This window comes from Chelmon rostratus, chromosome 21 (assembly GCF_017976325.1).
Source record: "Chelmon rostratus isolate fCheRos1 chromosome 21, fCheRos1.pri, whole genome shotgun sequence".
Taxonomy (NCBI): Eukaryota; Metazoa; Chordata; class Actinopteri; order Chaetodontiformes; family Chaetodontidae; genus Chelmon; species Chelmon rostratus.
The window spans coordinates 9119468-9143233 of NC_055678.1; the positions used below are offsets into that span (position 1 = coordinate 9119468).

A 23766-nucleotide genomic window follows, 5' to 3' on the forward strand; every position below is an offset into this window, starting at 1 on the left:
AATCATCTTTTAATTAATAGTGAGTTTTATTCTCTTTCATATTTTATATAATTTTATATCCGTTTTTATGTTCATTAAGTCTTTTTATGTGAAGTACTTGGTGTATGTGATTTCTTTGTTGTAAAGCACTTTGAACTGCATTTCTTGTATGACAGTACTATACAAATAAAGTTGAGAATTATTATTACTATTAAAACAGAGTATAAATTCCTTGTAAAACTTTCACAGAATGTGCACATTATTTTTGCTTCTCAAAAGACAATATATGACAATTAGTTGGCCAAAACAACCTTCCAGAAACTTAAATTACTTCATTACTGACACAACATTTCTCAAGTATTTACATGTCCATTACCATTCGACGCTTGCTGTTTTTAGCTTTCGACAATTTCTATAATATCAAACTATAATAGACATTCCTTATGTAGCTGTGTAATGAGTGAGAAAAATACAAAATATCTGGTCTTCGATTTCAGCTCTTTATTGATGGAAATGACTGAACGAGACATGAAACGAGTAATGTGGCTTTGCAGGAGGACATGTACACAGCAGCATCATTCCACAATGAAAGGATGTGTTGCAGTCTGTCAACTCCTTTCAGAATAATCATGTTTTGAACATGCTGTAATGACCAAATCAATGACAACATGTGGCAAGTTTCACTCGATGAAATGCAGAGGCCAACCTGAAATCAACATTACACTTAAAAAGCACATTGTGTTTCAAACAAATACATAGTTAAGAGCAACTGTAAACATATTTTTCCATGTGCATGTTGCTATAACACCGTATATGAAATATAAAAATACCTATTGACATTTACAAAATTAAATAAATTAATATAAACAAAATACATACAAATTTAAGAGTCCTTTTGAAGAACTATTACTACAGTTTAATGTTAAAGATTATCATCAGGGAAAGCTCAAATCCTACACAAGTCTGGTCATTTACACGCTATGATGATTTTTAAAAAAGCACTATACAACTATCCAACAGTAAACATGAAAGATTTGGGACATTTCTACACAGAGAAATCTTTTGTAACACTCAAGGTAATTGGCAAATGGAATTATACTTAAGACAGGTGGAAAAAAAGATCTTTGACTCCATTTTTTTTGGCTAATAATATTTAGATAATTTCCTTCACTGCATCTTTTCTAGGTCTGGTAGGGAAAAGGCAGAAATAAGTGAACAATATCAACAAAGATCTGTTGTACTGTTTGTTTCAGTGATCCATGAATTACTCTGTCAACATTTAGTAATACTGTCAAAATGTAAGCATAATCTCACGGAATGAAAAAGACAGATGTGTTTCTCAATACTGTATGAAATGTAGAATTTATATATTGCTTTAACAGTGGTCCATAGTCTTATGTTTTGATAAATTCCACAGTGGGAGGTAAGACGAAACTTTCAGTCAAGAATCCAAACTTTAAAATGAAATTGTGGTTGCTGGGTACACTGCCTGAGAATTTTTTGATGTGGCTTCTTTCTATCGTGTGCTAACCAAATACTCTAACAGACAGGTATGTTTTGAAGTTGTGAGGTACTAACAAATGCATTTCATGCTACATAAAATGGTATCACTTTAGAGGAAAATAAGCAACCAACGCGGAGGCACGGTATCTCCACTGTGTTCACTTTTTCAAACGAATGAATGTAGGGTTTTGTGGTTTTTGTTCTATCCGCCTAAAAATGGTGACAGGGGAAGCGGGTCTCAGAATATAAGAACGTATGGCTCTGTGTATCCCATCAGGCCTCAGTGCTAACAGGATCACATCAGTTGTCTTTGTTGATGAAGATAACACACACACCGCCTCAGTTGGCAACTTGACAAAGCAGACACAGAAACAGCACAAGCTAAGAAGTGTCTGACTGATGCTGCTCATTATCCAATCAGCCTTCTCATCACCGCAGGTCTCGAGAAGGGCCAGCAGTACTCGTTGGGGACCGGCCCGTTCACATTGCACTCAAAGAAGGAGAACATGGGGAACCAGATGCGAGCTCGTCGACTCTGCTGGTAGGCCCGGGTGTTGGCCAGAGTGTGGTAGTACAGGAAGAGTCTGGTAGTGATGTAGAACGCTATGAACACGTCAATGGAGTAGTGTTCATGTGCAGCCAGGATGAAGAAGATGCCAAAGAGATTCAGGACCCAGGACAATGTGTGAATGAAGTTCCAGCTTCGTGGAGTGTCTGTTTAATGAGAAAAAACAGTTGAGGACACATTCAGCAGTATTGATTGTTGGTGCTGTTGTTGGTGTTTGGAGTTTTAGTGCACCATCCAAAAATCTACTACTTCTATCCAGGTGGGACTGAGGAAGGCTAGTTTTCATTTCAGTTGTAATACCAGTGAAGGACACTGGATGGCGACAATGGGACAACATTGCTAAATATGGTTACACCGTTTCTTCCTCTATATGTCTTCCTCATGATTTACTACTCTAATGTCAAAAAATTGTAATTAAGTTCCCATAATTTTCATGAATGAATGTGACTGAAATCTGATCAAAATTGTTAAATGTCTTCTGTGTTTTTCTTGGCCACAGTAAGGGAGGGTCACTACACGCCTCTAAATCCTACACACTAGGCCTTTAACATATAAAGTTTAAGGGGCTTTTGAAGTATAAAGCTGGTTCTGTTTTCCACTTAATGTAAAACAAAAGTGACCTCAGACTGAGACTACTCACACTCTGTGACAAAGAAGTTGAGCATGGTAAGGACCACAGTGTGGCCGCTGAACATGTAGTCACCACATGTATGAACTCCTGTCAGGGTCATCCCAAAACCGCTCCAGATAGCGACAGCTCGCTGCAGTTTGGCCCACATGTCACCATAGATCTAGAAGGAGAGGAGAACTGAAATTGTCAGTACTGTAACCTTTCAAAAACAGGATGTAGTGTTTCAGACCTGATATACAAGAAATGCATCATGTTACCTTTCCTGAGCATTGCAGGTGCTGTCCTGGCACAGAGAGGGAAGTGACAAACATTGTAATACAGCGCAGCATGAACACCGTCCCCATGAGGCTGCACATGCGTCGCAAAAGGATGGACCTACAAGTCGGGAGAAACAGTTAACCCGTGTATCCTACAGCACAGTCCCTGCAGTGGCAACTGACGTGAAAGACTCTACCTGTGCTTGTGGAGCAGCAGAACCAGCAACCAGATATTACAGAGGATTACTCCACATGCTTCAGCCATGGCAAAGGCCCACGGTATTCTAGGCACACTGTTTGAACGAAAAAAAAGAAAAGAAAGATGTTAGCGGTCAGGTGTCGAAAATACTGATCCTAAAACACAAAAAAAAAACCCTAACAAGCATTTCCGTGAAATTACATTTCCCAGTAAACTAAAAAATTCCATGAAAAGTTCAAGGCTGGTCATAAACAACGGGCCACATTACAAAGTAGGTCGCTTTAGAAAACACTCAAAGATCTCTTTGAACCAAAGCTAGCCCATCAGGAATATGTGAGGACAATAATAGAAACATGCTACAAGGAAGTAGGGCAATTATAATGTCCACCATCTGGTGTGATGTTCCGAAAATGTATATTTTTGTTGTACTGTCTCTTTGGAATTTCACAGCTGACTGTTTTTGTTGTTTTTTTGAAGGCTACCCAATGCCCCAGGTCAGAAAAGAAGGCTGAAGAGTGCCTTAGCTGTCACACACTCACCTGTCGAGGAAAATATCTGGCAGTGGAGGGTATGTGCGCATGTCAGGCACCCTCTCATGCACTATAACCATGACAAAGGACGTGAACCCAAACACAAACACCACATAGATGGAGCTGAGCACTGTTTTCCAATACTCTGGATCCAGGCGCCTCGTCTGCTGCTTGTACTTCCCATTAGTGTACTGGTGATACTCCTCTCCCACTGGTGCTGTGTCAGTGCTATCACAATCCCTGCCTGAGTCTCCATTACACAGCCAGTCCAAACTGCCTCCGGAGCCTGTAGGAGAGTGGCCATCAAACGGCAATCCGAGCTCCTCCAACACGTCTAAGTTCTGTTTCTGGAGTTTGCGGATGGACACCATCAGCCGTTTGATGTCCCCCAGCACCTTGAGCTCCAGAGGTGGCGAGCGGAGGTCATACTCGCTGAGGGCGAGCAGACTGGTGCCGTCCAGTCGGTGCTTGTTGCACAGCAGGTCCACATAGTCACAGAAGCCCTCTTCCTTCAGCCACTTGGCGACGTGTTTGGGCGTCCAGCGACGGACACTCAGCTGTGTCATTTCCTCCTCGCTCTGAAGGCTGAAGACAAGCACATAAAAAAAAATTAAGTGCAACTCTAACAACTGGACTCTCCCTTACTGTCTGTTCCGTACTGACTTCCTCACCAGCAAACAAAGGAATCATAAGAAGTAGGCACTCTTCATATCTACTGAATCAGCAATACACATTCTAAACCACCCACATAGTGGACTGTTGCATAGACAGAATATAACTTCACTTTATGACAAAATCATAAGTGATGAACAAGCTTAAGATGATCTCTGAGCTACAAAGGGAGGCTGAGCATTCACAACTTGAGCAACTATGTGAGGCAAGACTCTGGCCAGAGTTTGCTCAGATAAGTTTACACAATGGAAACCACACCTAAAAATTTAGGTGAAGGAGCAGACAAATTCCCCAGGCCAGATACTGACTTTAAGACTGAGGAGACTGACATGGATAAAGACATGTTTGTTATTATCCCCAATCTTATTTGTAGCTGACACTATCCTACACACTGAAAAGAATAATCTTTGTAGTCTGATCCAACGATTGTAAAGACATTCATACAACGTTAGCATTCTATCTGTTAAGGGATTACATATTGTGGCACTGTAGCTACAGGCGGACAGGAACTTGTCCATTTAAAACAGCTACCTGCAATAATCCACATCACCGGCTATCACTAAGGTGGGGCCAGGAGCTAATACTATTCACGTCTTTCAAGATAACTAGCCGGCCTGGCAGTTGACGGTGCACGCAATCGAAAGCATGTCTGAGGCTGACACGAAAACAAGCGAAAGCATCCTTTCTTCTATCACAACAACCCTGCCCCAGCAGGCTAATTCTGCTCTAGCTAGCGTTAGCTAGCAAGCTACTTATTAGCCTTGATCAATGCGTGCGCATTACCCCCACTCACCCGGACTGAGATGTAACAGAGGACGACACAGAAACTTGTTTATGCAGCTAGCTAACTAAAAGGCATCTCACAAGAATCTGGAGAAATCGTATTAGCATTTGCTGAAATAACAAGGGCTTGCTGGAAATCATTTCGCCTTGGCTTCGCGCTGGTTAGCATTTGTTGACAACAGAATGCGGTAATGTCTGGATTAGCTGCGCACGTAAAAAAGATCCGCTTCATGTGGTTTGGCTCCAGCTGGCCAACGTTGACACCTACTGGTGAAACGTGGATACTGCAGCGTGTTTAATTCTACAGTATTGTGGCTGTGAAGAGGAAAAGCAAGTAATTCCTTGGGCAGCTAAAAGCCACAAAATTAGAAATCGTAGCTGAACATAAAATGTGCTTCATAAAAATTTGGAGGTGTGAGGCTGACATTTAGAATATGGGTCACCGAATTAATTTTAGAACAGGGACACCTGTCCCTGTCAATACCAACATGGTTGTAGTAAAGGCTCAACAGAGTTTGAAAATAAATGTTGGGAGAAGAAAATCATACAAATGGGTTTTTTCAGAGTAGCATTTTGTTATGCAGGTAACTATAAATGTTCATGCAGTCAACTATGAACAATCTACACGACAGCAACGCAGTTTCCCCTGCCACTCCTTCTGTTAAAGACTTAGTGAAGGTTTTGTATGGAGGAAAAAGGTTTGGCAATCATGTGGATGAAGTCTGGCCTAACCTATTCATTGGCGACATGTAAGTGACATTTCTCTTGACGGTAAAATAAAAATAATCCCAGATTGTTTCTTTCTGTGTTTTTTTTTAATCATAATCCTCCTGTTTCCTTTGTCCACAGGTCAGTGGCCAATGATCGCTACAGTCTATGGAAGATGGGAATCACTCATGTTGTGAATGTGGCTCATGGGAGGATGCACTGTCAGGGGAGTCGTGACTTCTACGGCTCCACTGTGGATTATTATGGAGTGCCTGCTGATGACTCACCATCCTTTGACCTCTCTCGCTACTTCTTTCCCGCTGCTGAGTACATTCAGAGTGCACTTGACACAGCAGGTGGTAAATACCCATCGTGTTGCTTTATTGTCACTCAGTTTTATCTCAGACTGTGCAGGCCTCTCTGCACGCCCATCATCTTATCCACAATAAAATCCCAGTATCATCTCATGCTTTATGCTCATTGTAATCTTTTTCTTCTTCTTGACCAGCTCGGGTTTTGTCCACTGTGCTGTTGGAGTGAGCAGATCTGCCTCCCTCGTCCTGGCCTACCTAATGATCCACCACCATCACACCCTACTAGAGGCCATCAATAAGGTCAAAGAGCACAGGTGGATTTTCCCAAACAGAGGCTTCCTCAAACAGCTTCGTGCTTTGGATATGAAACTGTGCAAGACATCCTGAGTAATCCCCTGCACCTTATAGATTTTCTAATTTACAGAACCTCAAACGCCTGTTTTCCTCAAGATAAATGAAGGATTCAGCAACTGCCAGTGGAAGGAGATAGTGTACGTTGACTTTAATCAGTTTGTTTCAACAAAGGTATTGAATCAAATGTATTTTCATTAACTCTGGTGCTGTGCCTGATGTGAATCATGCTGCCTGTTCACAGGATATTGACCCTTATATTCATAGGAGATCAGTGTAATCAACACATCCTTAGGCAGAATCAATTTTAAGACTGAACGCGAGACGAAATGACTTATTTAGCCTTTGCATTATGTTGAAAAACAATTGCGACCCTGCTGCACACTTTCACAAAAAGCATCATAATTAACTTTCAAATTTCTTTATTTCATTTGTTACATATTGCTCTTTTTGTTCTGTATTAGGTCATGTTGGTACCACTTTATTTTGATTCAATCCCTTGAATTACCATTTATAAACAGTCAATAGGTGGTTTATAACAGAATAATGCAGTTGTAGTTAGAGTTTAGGACATTTTAAAGTGATTATTAATGACAACCTATGAAGCACCTATGACTAGCATGCAACACACCTGTGAATGATGGAGGTGCATGTGCATTAATAGTAAATGCTTTAAAACAGGGTGAAATGTTGGGACACAACAACTTCATGTGTATGTTTTAAAATTTATCTAAAACATAATTTAACTCTTGAATGAATAAATATGTTGTGAAATTTTATCACTGAAGTTTTAATTCTCAGGAAAAACATCATCAAATTCATTTTGGGGTTATTTGCCACCTTGTCTAAACTCTCTAAAATCGTTGGTGTGTTGAGTTGCACTGGGGAAGAATTTGTACTCGTGACTTCAGTATTTCTAAAATCATGGCTGCAACCCATCAGGTTCTTAAGACAAAAAACAACTGGTGTTCTTGTTGTGCACACTTGCTAATTTGTAAAGTATTTAAGCCCATAACCCAGAAACATCTCTTACATGAGCTCTTCTAAGTAAAACATCATTCTTCTTGCCTGGTAAACCTCACTATTAAGTGTCTCTCTCAGAAAAGTGCTTAAAATGCTTAGAAAACAGCTTCTCACACACAAGGCTTATCCACACATGATGAACCCAGGCTCTTCCCACACAGGAACGTACATGACTACAGTTTGTCAAACTAAAGCTGCATCTGGATCGCACCAGAATCACACATTAAGCAGCAGGTATGGATCTTTTTTATAAGTATAAGTATTACAGACATATCAGGTGGGATTTGTTCCCACCACATACGCTACCGTACATTGATCAATAAGCAGAAGCAGCACTTTAAATAATCAATCGATAACTGTCTCCAGGTCAGAATGACCCGCAGACCTTTATTGACTGATTTTGTGCACAACATCAGTACTGACTTTTCACAACACACCACCGCATCCACGTTTTACGTACACACACATGACCCTGAATGAAGAGAAGTCATTACATTTCATGCCTTAAAAGAGAGGTTAATTATGTTTTTCTTCCACTTAAAAAGCTGAAACGGGTGAAATTGACCTGCAGCATAACAGGAGGGTTAAAAGAGACATTTGCAGCAGTGTGAGGGCTGTTTGTTGTCATGTGCAGCCAACGGCAAAGCTTGGTTTTTAACTCCTTTTCAGCCAATTTGCTTTCACAAGACATCCGTGTCAGAGCAGTAAAGTAGCCACATGAAGCTGTTTCAGCATTTCCATTCCATGAATGCTGCATCACATTGGACTTTCTGTCATCATAAGCAATACTTAAACATTCTGTCCTTAATTACATCTAATTATCACTGTTTTATGAAATGGTTCATCTCTGTTTGAGGCTTATTAAATTAGAGTCCCTCAGCGGTGTGAAAAGCAGAGCCCGGGCTGCTCTGTTTGTTGTTCTGCCCTCTGCACGAGTAAGACTACACGCTAGGTTAAGCACTAAATTGGGTAGCTGTCCAGTGACAGCAGATAAACACCTGCTCGCACAGATCATCCTGAGCCGGAGCTGACGGGAACCGCTTTGATATAACAAACATTTGGACCAGTAATCGATCCAAGACGGGGCATTTGGACTTAAAATGTCAGCCCTGAAAGACAAGAGGAAAGAATATCTGACCGTGAAGGATCTGCAGAAGGTTTTGGACTCGTGTAAACTACATCTGAATGAAGTTGACGAGGTCTGGCCAAAAATATACATCGGGAATGTGTAAGTATGCATTTTATTTCAAATTAAACCTGACTTAGTGAGTTTGCCCTGTATGGAAACGTGAAACCTGTTACTTGTACTCTTTTACAAATAATTGTGTTGTTCTACTCTGTGCTGCGATGCTCAGCATTCACATATGTCTTGAACCTCTTTCTGTCTCTTTGTCTTGCTAGGGCAGTAGCCCAAAACAAGGCTGCCTTGCTGAAGTTAGGTATAACTCATGTATTAAACGCTGCACACTCCAAGCGAGGCAGCATAGGGAACCAAAGCTTTTATGGCAACGGCTTTGTGTATTGTGGCATTCCAGCAGATGACTCAACATACTTTGATCTGGATGTTTACTTCCAGCCTGCAGCTGATTTCATTCATAAAGCTCTGAAGTCACCTGATGGTAAGAGTCCTCGATGCTTCATTTTCACAAGAATTATCATATTTCTGAACAGTGAGCTCTAACTATATCAATCGGTAGCTAGGCTGAGTAATTTGCTGCAAAAAAATATGGTAGTTTTTTTCATTTCTGCACATCTTTTATGTCACTCCTTTAATCCTTAATAAACCCACCTACTCAAATTCTCCCATCATGCCGTCCTTTCAATGTCACCACAATGTAACCCACCTTGTAATGGTATTTAAGTGTATTTGCAGCCAGCAGTAATAATAAGGGTCTTACCTTGCAGAATTTAAGTCTATAATGTGACCATGGCTCTTTTCGGAGAAGCTATCAAGCAGAGGACGAGTTGGGATTAAAGAGACAGTCAGGCCCAGTCTGCAAAGGGACCTTAAATGAACAAAGGCAATGAATTGTGGGAACTATTTTTAGCTCACAGCAGGAAAAAAGAAAGGCCACAGCGTGAGACGGGCAGCCATGTATGATATTAATAAGACTGAGGCCTCTCGCTAATCCTTCCGTCACATCCCCTTCCCCTCCGTCCTGTCTGTTCTGCAGGGAAAGTTCTGGTGCACTGCATCATGGGAATGAGCCGCTCATCGACTTTGGTGTTAGCATACCTCATGATCTACCGTCACCTCCCGCTCAAACACGCTTTGCAGAAATTGATCCAGAAGAGAGCCATCTACCCCAACAGGAATTTCCTGGCTTTGCTGCTTGATCTGGATTTGCAGCTGACGAGAAAAAAGAAAACATGTGTGATCCTGTGATCACAAGAAGTACTAAGTACACTTCTTAGCCACAGGAGCGTGGTTTCTAGGGATGGTGATGCCTGTCTGTCTGTTGCTCCTGGTGAAATATCCCTACAGCTAATGGACTGTCGTGAAATTTGTTTGTTGTTTGTCAAGTTTAATTATCCTTTGAGATTCACACTAATTTTTCATGCTATTATAACAAGAAAAAAGAAGGGGAAAACTGAACACATAATGCATTTATATCAGCCCTCAGATTTTTAATAGATTGTTAAATAACATAATTAAATAACTTATGACACTAATTTAACATTAACATTGATAACTGCTGCAAAGTTGCAGCACATTTTGCCTTCTTCGTGTTATGCTTAATATTCGCATGTTACACCATCTTGCTAAACATTAGCATGTTAACATGGCATGTAGGCTACACCCATGTTAACACCCTAACGTACATATGCTGAACATTAGCAAATTAACATGTTGTTAGCATAGTGACATGCTATTGTAAAAGTAAAATTCTAGCAGAATGTCACCATCCACTAAGCTTGCTGTTAACATGCAAGGAAGCATGATAGTTGTAGGCATGTTAACACGCGAGCACATGTTAGGCTACACCCATGTAAACACGTTAACATACACATGCTAAACATGAGCATGATACATGGCAAGTAGGCTACACCCATGTAGACACGCTAACATACACATGCTGAATATTAGCAAAGTAACATGTTGTTAGCATAGTGACATGCAATTGTAAAAGTAAAATTCTAGCAGAATGTCACCATCCACTAAGCTTGCTGTTAACATGCAAGGAAGCATGATAGTTGTAGGCATGTTAACACACTAGAACATGTTAGGCTACACCTATGTTAACATGCTAACATACTAAAGGTTATATGTTAAACATCAGCAAATCAATATGTTGTTAGCAAGCTGATATGTTATTGTATAAGTTAGATTCTAATGGCATGTTAATGTCCAGTAAGCTAATTGTTAACATGGAAACATGATGGTTGCAGGCACGTTAACCCGGCAACACGTTAGGCTGCATCCATGTTAACACCCTAACATACTAAAGATGACATGCTAAACATTAGCAAATTAGCATGTTGCTAGCATGCTGACATCCTATTGTTAATGCTATATTCGAGCAGCATGTTAGCATCCGGTACACTAGTCGTTAGCAAGCATGTAAAAAAGCATGTGAACACGCTAGCACATGCTAGCATTTATCTCACTGCACAACTGAGCCAAAGTACAGTTGAGGCTGATACAGCACGAAAGCTGAAGAAACGAAGAGCAGCTGAGCCCGTGGATACAGTATAAGAGCTTATATTTTTTAATCTTATAATTTTATGATACATCCATGGCTGTGAGGTGTGGCAATAATTAAAGTAGCTACAACATGGCCTTTCCTCTGGCGCCACCATGAGGCCAAGCTTTACATTTTTGGCCTCAGGATGGAAGACAGCATTGCATTGTTACCATAGACTTTTTAGGCTTTTTTATCTTTTTGGAGGTAGTAGTGTTAAGAATGTCTTAACAAAAAGACGGGTTGTTTGCAGAACAAATTAAAACTTAATGTAACGTAAAGTCAAAATTGAACAATGAACACTAACAATAAGAAGATTTTAGGGCTTTTCATGTTTTTCAGTTAAGTCTTTACTTCTCATTCATGTAAGACGAGAGTTGTTTTTTTTTCTTCAGCACCCCACTTTGTTTTACAGCAGAATGGACCAAATGTTTTATGGAAAATGTTTCACAACGCATAATTTTTCTAAACTCTGTCGAGGACTCAGGAGAGACAGGACACGTTTCTTCGAGCCAACAAAATGGGAATCAACCACAGCGTCTGTCTCTGCACCGATCAGTGCTCACAGTGTGAAGCTCCTTTGGTGTATTCATCAAGCTGGTTTGAGCTGATCAACCCTGCACTGTGCATCAAAGGTTTCCAGCTCTTTTGAATGTCATCTGCAGAAACATTAGAAATGTCAAACACAAAAAGATACACAGATTCATCTGAAATATAGTTTGACAGCAGTGATTCCAACCTGGCATAAATCATTATCTCTCAAACTCACTATATCACACACACACATGCACACAAACACACATTTGAATCTTCACCAGTTCATTTTGAATAAGTCCTCCGAATATTATGGAATAAAACAGCAGCATGTGGAAAAATACACTGAATTATATGCAGGAGTTGTATTAGACTTCCAATTTCAATATAATGGTTTTATCCTTGCCTATTTTATTTGGATACAAGAAATATGAAAGAAAGTTTTGCAGAATGATAAAAAAAAAATGTTCGCATTGTTTGTACATATGTTCTTCTTTAAGTAATTCTTTTCAACATATTATTTCAATGCTTTAGCCAAGATATGTCTATATTGCAAGTGTTTTTTTTCTGATGCTGTGTTGAAATCTATTGAGATAAACCTTATATCGGCTCATGTGCTCTCATTCACTAAATGATCCACACATAAAGCAAGAGAGATCAGAAACTCCTGACTTGACCAAATGTCCGGGTGCTGATTTAAACACACCTCGCTGTAGAGAGGAATCTCAGCAAAGACTGTGTCAGATTTAAGCTCAAGTGCAGCAACACTGATCTAATTCTCTTGCTATTGAAAAAAGCCGTGTCCTATCCTCCCTCCTGCGCTGGCAGCTCGGGTAACCTTTAAGGAATGCAGAAGATGATGCCAGAATTATTTTGGGCTGAGATTCAGATGTTAAAATAGCAAAAAAGGTTGCAGGGTAGATTACCAAGGAGAACGCAGACAGTTGTGCTGTCGACCTACATGTAGCGCTTGAACAGAGAGACCTTGAAAAGCAACGTTTCCAGCCAAGGCAAGTGTCTACTAACAATGTGTTCTTACGAATTTATTGCAGATAGAGGTCCATAGTGGAAAATATTTATTAGTGTGTACAGTGTCTATAAACTACAGTGTATGGATTTATTGTACTGTATACCTTTGTTTGCAAGGTAAACATGTTTCTAAAGCACTTTTAGAAATGAGTATTCACTGTGATGATTCTGCATTGCCTGATGGATTACCACATTTTGTCCGTTTATTAATTTGCTCACAAATCCCAGCCACATCCAAAAGGCTAAAGAGAGAAGTGTAATTCATAAAACCACCAGGAAAAGGCCCAGAGGAGGTAAAAAGCCATTTTTATTTGCCCTCCATGTTAACCGTGGGCACTTTCCCATACATAGCATCTTTAATTACACAGAAGTAGAGCAGGAAGGACAGGTTAGCCTAAGGGGGGAGGCTATGAAAGCAGCGCTGCAGCTCAACATGTGCACCAGGGAAATCAGTTCTCTGCCCTAACGGTGGGAGGGAGGGAAGGGTTGTACTTATAGATCAATGAAGAGAAAGAAGAGCCTCCAGGTACTCTGGGCACATGTTGTACTTGTGCAAAGACACACTTTACTCTGCCTTCATGACTCACAGACTCATATGCATGGAACATATGCCGGGTCAGACGCAGCTCCTCTTGCATGCACATGCTCTGAGTGGCACACATGCAACCATGCACATGCAGAGACGGATAAAGGCATCATGATGTTTGAGTGCACCTCCATATGCCACGGCAGCTTAACAAAAGGTCACTGAAACAGATTTGGTCTCAATGACTCATCCCCGTGGACACGACAATAAGTCTCCGAACCCCGAATGCCACATTATGTCTCCACACACCAGCAGAATGCAAATAAGAAGCTGAGCCGCCATCGGTTTCTTTACTATAACAATGCATACACATCGTTCGTACGTCCTCAGCCTGGAGCAGAATCACACAGCTGCCTAAATGGATGCTAATGTATACAGTACCCATAGTGTAAGTCTCTCTACAGCCCAGTGTATAAATTGTAAATGCACAGGTTAGACTTGCCTGCAGGAAATGAAAAGCTGATGTTTACAGGCCTTGAATACCAATTTTCTGTATCTCTGGAGAAAAATAAACCCACCAAGTGCTACTGAACTGTAGATAAAATAATGAGAGCATCATAAGGTCATCTTGTACTTATGTGTTCTTGTGGTCCTTTGCCTGTGTGGAGTGCATTTATTGGCATATGTATAAATTTAAAGGCTACAGGCCTGTATACCTGATGTCCGAATTAGCAGTCCTCACTACTGCATTTCTCTTTCAGTGGTAACTAAAGTGAGGCTCTTAATTCAGTAAAGCCAATTAGAAATCATGTTCAATTGTTCAGCATTTACAGGAACATGCCTGAAACTGTATCCGCATTTCCTGTCTTAAACTGTGGATGAGCAAGGTGAAGAAAACAACATTTCCGACCCTTTTAATGACTCCTTAGCACTCATTGTGCTCCAAATGTCATAGCACCGACAAGTTCTGTTGGTTCAGCAGACCCGCTGGTTAAACTCTGCTGGAATATCATGTGGTACTTCTATTCGACAGGTTGTAAAAGCAGAAGTGGAGCATCCAGACATGCCCAGAGGCCTCAGCTGCTTGGCGAGCCCTGAGGGGGCAGACGGCAGGTACGAGACCCCCCCGGCTTCAGAGCTCCAGAGGCTGATGTGGACAAAGAAAGGGACCAGCAGCCATCTGGATGAAGTTCAGCCCAGAATCTATATTGGAGACATGTGAGACCAGAACAGAAAAAAAACTTTCTAACTCCATGCCTTGTCACCAATGAATCAGGCCAGAATTCAAATCAATGCTAAGTGCTACAGCACTTTTGGGTTGCCAGGTTTTGAACCCACGTGTAAACAAATGAAATTTCCTAATGAAGCCCTCAAGTTTTCAGCATTTGTCAGACAAATATGCTAAACATTAGCACGGTACTGCACTAACCCTACATATGCTAACATATTAACATAAACATTTGGCTATATGTTAAACATTTGCATGGTACTGCACTAACCCTACATATGCTAACATATTAACATAAACATTAGGCTATATGCTAAACATTACCATGGTACTATGCTAACCCTATGTATGCTAACACAATAACAAACATTAAGCTATATGCTAAACATCAGCACATTAAAGTCCTAACTTCACACAAATTAGCAATGGATGTAGCACTAGCATGTGAACATGCTAGCGAGCCAACGTGCTAAATACAAACTGTTTCCAGGAGATGCAGAGCTGGTCCGCCCAAACAGACAACAGCTAGCCGAATGTTTCAGCTGCCCACGTAAAGATAATTGGGTTTCCGTTGACATGCAAATACGACGGAGCTGAAATAAATTTCATTTGTGCTGTTTAAAGTAGCGTTTAAAAAATTAAACAGCAACTGGTCTCTCTAGAAGCAGCAACTGTCAACTGTTATACATGTATTATTTCTGTGAAGGAAAGTTGCGCCAATGAATTATTTATTGGTTGTTGTTATTTGGGTTTTAGAGCCTTAAAAATCTATCTAAACCAATATAACTTATAAAGTGGGTCCACAACTTGGCAACATAAAAGCTCTTCTAATTAATGCATCATACAGCTTATTAATTATCTATAAGGCATTAGTAAATGTTTTATTAATGCTAAATATGACAACCACTTATTAATTTATAAGCATTCCTTATTGTGCAGTGGTCATATGTGTTGTTTACAATCATGAACTGCTCTCATAGGAACGACTAATCTGCACCGGACAGATAATTATGCTTTTTTTCTTTTTAGGTATGCAGCCAAAGACAAGAGGGCTCTCCAGGCTCACCACATCACCCATGTGCTTAACGCCGCTGACGGGAAGTTCAACGTGAACACAGGGCCCAGCTTCTACCGAGACACCAACATCACTTATCATGGAGTGGAAGCTTTCGACATGCCGTCCTTTAACCTGAGTCCCTTCTTTTATTCGGCCGCCAGTTTCATCAAGAACGCTTTGAGCTCGCCCACAGGTGAGCAGCCCTCACCGTGCTCAAGGTACTTCTCATCACTTAACTCTGGGAGGATGTTTTTTTTTTTTTTTTGTTTCTGCAAGGCAAAGAAACAGAAACATTTGTCAGTCAATTCCCATTATGCCCCCCACCCCCCAGTTGTATTAGTCATTAAAATGCAAATCAAACACTAAACATAATATCAAGCTAATATCTTTCCCCCACGGTAATCTTCTCATAAGCTCAGACCTCGGCCAGGAAAATTGGTTTTAAATGGATTGCCCTGGTAATTTGTAAGCAACACTTTTATTGGACATGGAAATTACACAATTATGTTTGTGGCCTGTGCCTGCCTGGCCTGTTATGCAAAGTGAAGCCGGTATCTGACATGACAGTAATAATATGAGGCCTCCTCATTCACACGCTGGCTGATCGGGGGCTCCAGTGTGTGGCGGGGCCTACAGTAATCCCCGGCAGAAATACACAGACGCCAAGACAGTTCAATTACGCGCTCCTATGCCCCCTAATCCTCAGGCCCGATAAGGAACCAGGGATTACCGTGTGTAGAAACATTTGTTGCAACATTGTTGGAAACTTTTAGTCAGGAGTTAGAAGCACTCCTCTCTGTGATGTGCATGGTTTTTAATCCACAGAGGAGTAACAAATTAGACACCAGAATAAAGTTCACCACAATAATCCAGTCATTGCGTGCTTGTAAACACAGAAAAGGAGCTGGTAGAGGATGGCTGAGCTGTGCTCTGACATGCAGGAAGTGAGGTTTTGTCTTCCGCTGATTGGCAGGTAAGGTGTTTGTCCACTGCGCGATGGGTCTCAGCCGCTCGTCCACCTTGGTTCTGGCCTACCTGATGATCCACGAGAACATGACGCTGGTGGACGCGATCAAAGCTGTCAGCGCCAACAGGAACATCTGCCCTAACGATGGTTTCCTGGAGCAGTTGCGACAGCTGGACAAGGAGCTGCACTATCAGGGATCATCGAGGAGCTGCAGTGTCAACAGGCGGACTTGAGATAAAATCTATCAGGCTATAAATCTGGATTATATTGCTTCCTCCTGCCAGTATCTGTGTTTTGAGTAGATATTACAACGATGATATGAGTGTAGATTATCTTTTCTTTGTATGATTAAATTCTATTTTTTGTTAAGAATTTAAAGTGACTTATACTCCATTAAAGGCTTTTTATTGCAATGAATAAATATTATTTGAAGATCACAACAAACAATGACTTTATCCTAAAAAAAGAATTGTCTGAGCCATGACGTTGCACTGGGTGACATATACTTCTTTACAATAAACACAACAGCTATTAAGAAAGAGCAGCTACTAAATGGGCTTTGCAGTGTTGTTGTCTTGTCATCTGCTGTTTTCTCAACGTTTGACAAATCCCTAAAAGGAACAGTTCAACATTTTGGGATCTGCACTCACTGGCTTTCCTGCTGCGAGATAAATGAGAGGATACCACTTTCATTTCTGCACGCTACAACCTGATTCCAATAAAGTCGGGATGCTAACAGAATGTGCCGCTTTGCTGATCCTGTTTGACATTCACTCAAATAAAAACAGTACAAAGACAATATATCTAATGTTCAACTTCAGTGATTTTTGTAAATATCTGCTGATTCTGAATTTGATGCAGCAACACGTTTCAAAGAAAGTGGGACAGGAGCAACTAAAGACTGGGAAAGTTGAGGAACGCTCTAAAAACACCTGTTTGGATCATTCCACAGGTAAACAGGTTGATTGGTAACAGGTGATAGCATCATGATTGGGTACAAAAGGAGCAACTACTAAATGAACCTCAAGGTGAGATTGTCATCAAACAATGTTTACTCCTCTTGCAGTGATGTTTGTCTGACTTGGGGTTACTCTCCAAAAATCTGAAATGTGTCTGAGTGGTTTCAGAATTAAGTACAGCGTCCACACGCACGTCCATCATAATGACAAAATATTTCACCAAATATAAAATGTTTTCTGTGCTTCTCATAGTTTTTGTATGGTAATGTTATGCAGTGGCTGAATTCATGCAACTAAAATAAATTCTTTGTTGTTAGTCTCTTTAGATGATTTCTTGTTAAAATTGAAAAGGTAAAAAAACAGCAGCATTATCCTTTAAATTCTCTATATTACAAATTAATAGGTGGAGCGGTTTCGATGGACTCCATGTGGCAACCTGACAGTAATTCCTCACCATGCTTTGAATCACTTCCACCATTACAACTGTAAACACTGCTGTGGCTGCGGAGTAGCCGAGTTGAAGTTGTCACCACACGGGCAGCCTGGCTTCTGTCACACTCGTCTGAGGAATAAATAGTCCACCCAGACTCTGGCATCTTCAGCTGTCTCATTCCAGGGGGGCGCAGCCTCGAAACAACACTGATTCTCTGCTCAGATGGAAAACAGAGCAAACTGTACTAATAAGGTTAGAGTTGACTGCAGCTCCTTTTCCTTCAGGAGGAGAAACTAGCAGGAGAGCAGCGATAACTTCTCGAGTTTGCCACCCAGGAACAGCAAGCATTTGAGGAATTTATCTAACAGCTGTCTACGTGCTGAGTTGAATATAATTTGTGATAATTATACGACAACACCAAAGTGAAAAGACATGAGCCCAGAGGAGGAGCCAGAGTATCAAACACCGCCCACCTGCGATCTGCTCGGCCTTCTGCTGAAGAACAGACGCCCCACCGGAGCTGTCAACGAGGTCTGGCCCAACCTCTACATCGGAGACGCGTAAGTGACATTCTCACTTCAGGGCCCCGCTGCAATATGCTGATCCGATTGAGAAACTGTCGCCACAAACAAGTCCTCTGTTTGGCCAACTGATTGGATAAATATGAAATCCGTACGTTTGAGTCACAAGTGATGCATTTTCACACACATGCTCACAGAGCTGGTGAGAGGAATCCACTGCGTTCCTCGCGTCACCTCTTGTGTCGTTCACAGGGCGACGGCTCAGCGCAAACCCCTGTTGGCGGATCTGGGGATAACACATGTGGTGAATGCTGCAGATGGCCCCCAGCACATTGACACCGGGCCACGGTTCTACAAAGACACCAACATACAGTATCATGGGGTCGAGGCACCAGACCGCAAGGATTTCGACTTGCGCCCGTTCTTCGCCGAGACGGCTGATTTCATTGATGGCGCTCTGAGTCAGGAAGGTACGAACCCGTTTGAGCCGCAGAAAACAAAAGGCACACGCTGGGCCTGGGGTGTAATAATACTGCACAGCATCGCAGAGTACACTGTGGTATAAAAATGAGACAAGATGAGTGGTTAAAGCTGAAAATTTGACTGAAATATGAACTAGGTCTGAAAAATGATGACCAAAAAAATGCACATTTTATTGCTTAGTTAAAATTAATATTATCCATTAAAGCTAAACCGCCGTAAAAAGTGAGTTTTAATTGGGGTTTATGGCCAACTGAAGCCTTTGGAGACTCCAGACTTTGCTCTTTATTTTCATGATTCAGCCATTTTATTTAAATTTCTTTAACTTAATTGTATTTGAATTGTATTTGTTTATATAAGATAATCTATTTTTGCATTTTGCACCAAAATCTATAAGAAGAACAATTAAAGGAGGAATGAATATATAATTTGTATTTGTAGTCTTATCAGTTTGTTTTCATCCCAGCTTTGTTATATTGAGTTTATGAAATCTAGCTGTCTTATAGGAGGAAACACTAACATCCTGACAGTTATTTAGCTGTATAAGCTACAGATGGCAGGCCTTGTACAGACGGAGCTGATTTTTAACGCGACCCTTCCTCTTGTCCGAGCAGGTAAGGTGCTCGTCCACTGTGCGCGAGGAATCAGCCGCTCGGCCGCTCTGGTTCTGGCCTTCCTCATGATCAAAGAGAGACTCACCGTCGTGGAGGCTGTGGAGGCCGTCTGCGGGCGCAGGAACATTCTTCCAAATGTCGGCTTTCTGGATCAGCTCTGTCACCTGGACTCTTCCTTGGCCCTGCAGAGGAAGAGACATGGAGAAATAGAGCACTGGGGGTGAATTCCCTCCAACGAGGACTATCGCACTAACTTTGCATAACAATAATATAACTGACAAAAAGAAAAGCAGACTTGATATTCTCTGTAGATTAGAAAACTAAAGCATGTTTCCTGAGCCTGTTAATGAGGGCTGACTTCAAACATGAGCCTGACGAACAGAAATGAGGACTTGATAGTTGACTTTCGCTTCGCTGTGAGACCTGACTGACTTGAGATGTTCTGCTGAAGATAAACAACAGGCCTCACGCAGTCACACAGCTTGAATATCTGCATTTTAATATTGTGGCTGTGCTTGAAAGGAATTTATCTCAGCCGTGTGTAGAGGAGGAAAACGTTCAAATGCTGTGTCACTTTAGACTTTAGACTTGTCGGGAATGACTTGTATCCTGGCTTGGACTCATCTCAAGTTACTTGTGACTTGACTTCAACTAGTCTTGAATTACTTGTGTCTTAAGTTGGACTTGTCTCAAATTGCTTAAGACATGAGTTGGACTCGTCTTGCATTATTTGAGACACGACTTTGACTTGTCTTGATTTACTCGTGACTCAACTTGGACTTGTCTAAAGTTACTCTTGTCTTGACTTGGGCTTGTTTCAGATTACTTAAGACACTACTTGAACTTGCCTTGACTTGTCTTGAATGACTTGCCTTGGGCGAGTCTTAGGACTTTCTGCGCTGGACCTCAGACTTGGCTAGCACTTGTCTTTTATAAGTTGTGACTTGACTGGAACTAGTCTTCAATTACTTGTCTTGACTGGGACTTGTTTCAAATTACTTGACATAATTTGGACTTGTCATAAAAAACTTTGCACATGGTTTGGACTTGTATTATTTGAGACTTGACTCTGACCTGTTTTGCTTTTGACCTTACTCTGACTCGCCTAAAAGAACTTGTGTCTAGACGTGGACCTGGACTTCTGACTTGGCTAGGACTTGTCTTGATTGACCCGTGGCTTGACTTGAATTAGAAAATTCTAAAGAGCTCTGTCGTGAAGTGGTTTTAACCAGAAATGAAATCTGAAACCAGAGGCTGTCTGCAGTGTCAGAAGGAATGCACCGGAAACATTTAAAAACAGCAATAATGTGAAGTGTGCATGATTTGCAGTCAAGGAGCTGAAACATACAGACACGCTGGTGTGGCCCTTTAAGCTTATGTCAAATACACAGCACAATCAATGCGCTTCACAGGGGCCATTAAAACAAATGTAGCACAACTGCCAAAACCCCTGCTGCACTCGAACAACACGAAGACAGCGTATTCCTATAAATAAACAATGCTCCACTTATATATTCACATTTCTCAAAATACTGTGTCTTAACTGCTGCGATCCGCCGTCGTACAGTTAAAACTGTGATGTCTAAAGAGGCTTGATACAAGATGATAAAAATATGCCAGCATGGTTCTGAGTGTGTGTATACAGATTCAGGTCAGACTTTGAAAAGAGATGAAACGCTGAAGCCATCTTAATAAGAGATGCTCTCCAGAGCACACTGGGAGAAAGAGGGAGAGAGATGCTGTCAAAATAAAAGGAATTGGATATCACAGGTTTAATGATTTCACTGTCAGAATGAATGATGGCAGAGTATGAAGATATGAGGGAAAAATAAAGGAGTCTGATGGTGTGAAAACTCTGTCTGACATGTTAGCAGCTTCATCCAGCCATTCTGCAACACAGTCATCATCACACTCTCACTTTGGGGGCTTGCATTTAGATCACTGAATGGACCATGCATATCATATAACGGGGAATCAAAGACATGTGCCATCCTGTGAAAAACCTCATCTGTCTAACAGTCTGACACATTTCAGCTCTCTTTTGGCCCCGGAGAGGCTCCAGAAAATGCAGAACATCCTTAACGGGTGTTGTGAGGCAGCGCTTACACGGTTTCTCCCAGCGTCTGAAGATGTGCAGAAAGGCTAAGAGAGACTGACACAATTTCAAGGATTCGCTCATACGGCTGAGCAAAAGCTCCGAGTGTCCTGTTCACTCCAGTGAATATGGGCATCCTTTGGCAAGTGCAAAGTTTGGATAAGCACGGCTTCCTGCCAGCAGCGGAGATTAAAGTTGTGTGTTTAGAAGTGGATGGCAGGGACTGGCTGGGTGGAAGTTTTCCCCACAGGCGAGGAACGCGGCAGCTAAGGTCAGGGGCCAGCCACATCACAGCCCTAAAAATATCCTCCGCATTTGATGCCCGTCACAGAGCGGTTATACAATCTGTGCCCCGACTTGAGCCTGCCAGAATTAAACCTCACCGTGTTCTGCCTTTAAGGACTGCTTCACAACAAGCTGCCAGAATGATGAAAACGAAATTTTCAAGCAGGAAGACGGACGACTTCAGACTCCCGGTGAGTGGTGTTGGAGATGCATGTGAAAACAAAACAAAACGAAAAGCAAAGCCGTACTTTTTCATGAGTGCAGAGGGAAAAAAGTGGAAGGGGGGGAAAGAAAAAGCGAGTGTGGTATTTCTTTTTTGCCCTTAAGCTAATAAATCATGTGTGAAAGGAAGCCACAGTGAGAAAATGGCTTCTCACAAGTCAAAGACTGGCACCAAGATAAATGTTACAAAGGCAGCAGAGGAATCCAGTCCAGTGGATGAATATGTCACACCTGGGGGCTATGAGCTGGAGAAAATCCTCAACCGTGGGAGTGTGGCTTATACTCATGTCAACGAGGTCTGGCCTAATGTCTACATCGGGGACGAGTAAGTAAAAAAGTATTACCAAACTGAATAAAACGACAGTGGATTAAAATAATGTTCACACTGGCTTCTTGCAGGCAGACTGCAAAGGACAAGTATAATCTGAAGAGGTTGGGGATTACGCACATCTTGAATGCGGCAGAGGGGACGTGGAACAACGTAGACACCGGAGCTGGTTACTACAGCAACATGGACATTGTCTACTATGGCGTGGTGGCAGAAGACGTGGCAACCTTTGACCTCAGCCAGTATTTCTTCTCTGCGGCCGGGTTTATAGAAGAAACACTGCGCAATCCTCACAGTAAGACAACACGTAGTTAAAGGGTCATTTCAGCCACATCGCATAAAGGATTTAGTGGAATCTTGATGTTTGTTTTAGTACTTGTGACTTGAGACGTTCACGTGTACTGCCACCCGAGTGTGCAGTGTGATGATCATTTGCGATCCTCAAAAACACTGAAGTCTTTTCAATCCTTTGAGAACCACAGTTGAAATTTAATTCATCGTACTGGGTCGGTGGCAAAAAAGGTTTGGTTGTAGGCGCCAGATTTTTGAGATATTCGCCCCTGTAACATCAGCCACCACCCTCTCCTGGCATGAGGGAGTTTTAATTTCTGAAGATCAAAAAAATGAAAAACTCACCATCATGATCTTTAAAGGGACTGTGAGGTCTGTGGATCATCCAAGACATTGTTTCGGGAAACGTTCTATTCTTCGAGGACCACAAATTAAATCTGGTGGCAGAAATCTCAGTCATGGGTATCCCTGAGCCAAAACTTTCTGCATGGTTAGATACCACTTCTAGGAAAGTGAAAAATATTTTTTTTGTGGTTTGGGTTAAAGCGTGTTATGAAGCTTTTCCATGATTGTGTGGTTCTCCAGATAAACTGCTGGTGCACTGTGTGATGGGAAGGAGTCGGTCTGCCACGCTCTTCCTCGCCTACCTTATGATCTGTGAGAACATGACGGTGGTCGACGCCATCGAGCACGTGAAAAAACGCAGGCGGATCATCCCCAACTGGGGCTTCCTGAAGCAGCTAAGGGAGCTGGACATGCACCTCCTGGAGAAAAGGGAAGAGTCGACAGAGCAGAGCTGATTGAACGACTCGTGCGGCAAGTTGAGCCTCAGGTCGAGCCTCAAGTCAATGGAGACCAACTCAAGTTGAGTCTCAAGTGAACTAAGACAAGTCCCAGTCAAGTCCCAAGTGGTGTGACATAACTCCAAGTCTCATGTCATTCTACATGTCTAAAATGAATGCTGTCCATGAAAATTACACTGCATTTGAACACCAC

The 23766-nt window shown here is 41.7% G+C and overlaps 6 protein-coding genes across 6 annotated transcripts; 5 read left to right on the plus strand and 1 right to left on the minus strand.

The window, feature by feature from the left end:
• Positions 1 to 479: 479 nt before the first annotated feature.
• Positions 480 to 5305, minus strand: LOC121624815 (sphingomyelin synthase-related protein 1-like). The gene is made up of 6 exons (XM_041962734.1): positions 5133 to 5305; positions 3677 to 4252; positions 3136 to 3231; positions 2939 to 3056; positions 2691 to 2841; positions 480 to 2196 (listed from the first exon to the last, which is right to left on the minus strand). The coding sequence occupies exons 2-6, from the start codon at positions 4231 to 4233 to the stop codon at positions 1892 to 1894; spliced, it is 1227 nt and encodes a 408-aa protein (XP_041818668.1). The 5' UTR covers positions 4234 to 4252; positions 5133 to 5305; the 3' UTR covers positions 480 to 1891.
• A 305-nt stretch (positions 5306 to 5610) lies between these two features.
• Positions 5611 to 6531, plus strand: LOC121624816 (dual specificity protein phosphatase 13-like). The gene is given in 4 exon segments (XM_041962735.1): positions 5611 to 5688; positions 5690 to 5871; positions 5972 to 6202; positions 6339 to 6531. Coding segments are annotated over 4 exon segments (684 nt in total).
• Positions 6532 to 8618: 2087 nt separating this feature from the next.
• LOC121624821 (dual specificity protein phosphatase 13-like) lies at positions 8619 to 10559 on the plus strand. Its single transcript, XM_041962739.1, has 3 exons — positions 8619 to 8746; positions 8920 to 9137; positions 9693 to 10559. Exons 1-3 carry the CDS (start codon positions 8619 to 8621, stop codon positions 9902 to 9904), a joined length of 558 nt encoding a protein of 185 aa, XP_041818673.1. The 3' UTR covers positions 9905 to 10559.
• A 3779-nt stretch (positions 10560 to 14338) lies between these two features.
• Positions 14339 to 16968, plus strand: LOC121624819 (dual specificity phosphatase 29-like). The gene is made up of 3 exons (XM_041962737.1): positions 14339 to 14508; positions 15548 to 15768; positions 16549 to 16968. Exons 1-3 carry the CDS (start codon positions 14354 to 14356, stop codon positions 16773 to 16775), a joined length of 603 nt encoding a protein of 200 aa, XP_041818671.1. The 5' UTR covers positions 14339 to 14353; the 3' UTR covers positions 16776 to 16968.
• Positions 16969 to 18366: 1398 nt separating this feature from the next.
• LOC121624820 (dual specificity phosphatase 29-like) lies at positions 18367 to 20259 on the plus strand. Its single transcript, XM_041962738.1, has 3 exons — positions 18367 to 18494; positions 18708 to 18925; positions 19550 to 20259. The coding sequence occupies exons 1-3, from the start codon at positions 18367 to 18369 to the stop codon at positions 19771 to 19773; spliced, it is 570 nt and encodes a 189-aa protein (XP_041818672.1). The 3' UTR covers positions 19774 to 20259.
• A 1773-nt stretch (positions 20260 to 22032) lies between these two features.
• On the plus strand, positions 22033 to 23741 carry LOC121624817 (dual specificity phosphatase 29-like). The gene is made up of 4 exons (XM_041962736.1): positions 22033 to 22120; positions 22257 to 22476; positions 22551 to 22774; positions 23356 to 23741. The coding sequence occupies exons 2-4, from the start codon at positions 22295 to 22297 to the stop codon at positions 23568 to 23570; spliced, it is 621 nt and encodes a 206-aa protein (XP_041818670.1). The 5' UTR covers positions 22033 to 22120; positions 22257 to 22294; the 3' UTR covers positions 23571 to 23741.
• The last annotated feature ends 25 nt before the right edge of the window (positions 23742 to 23766 follow it).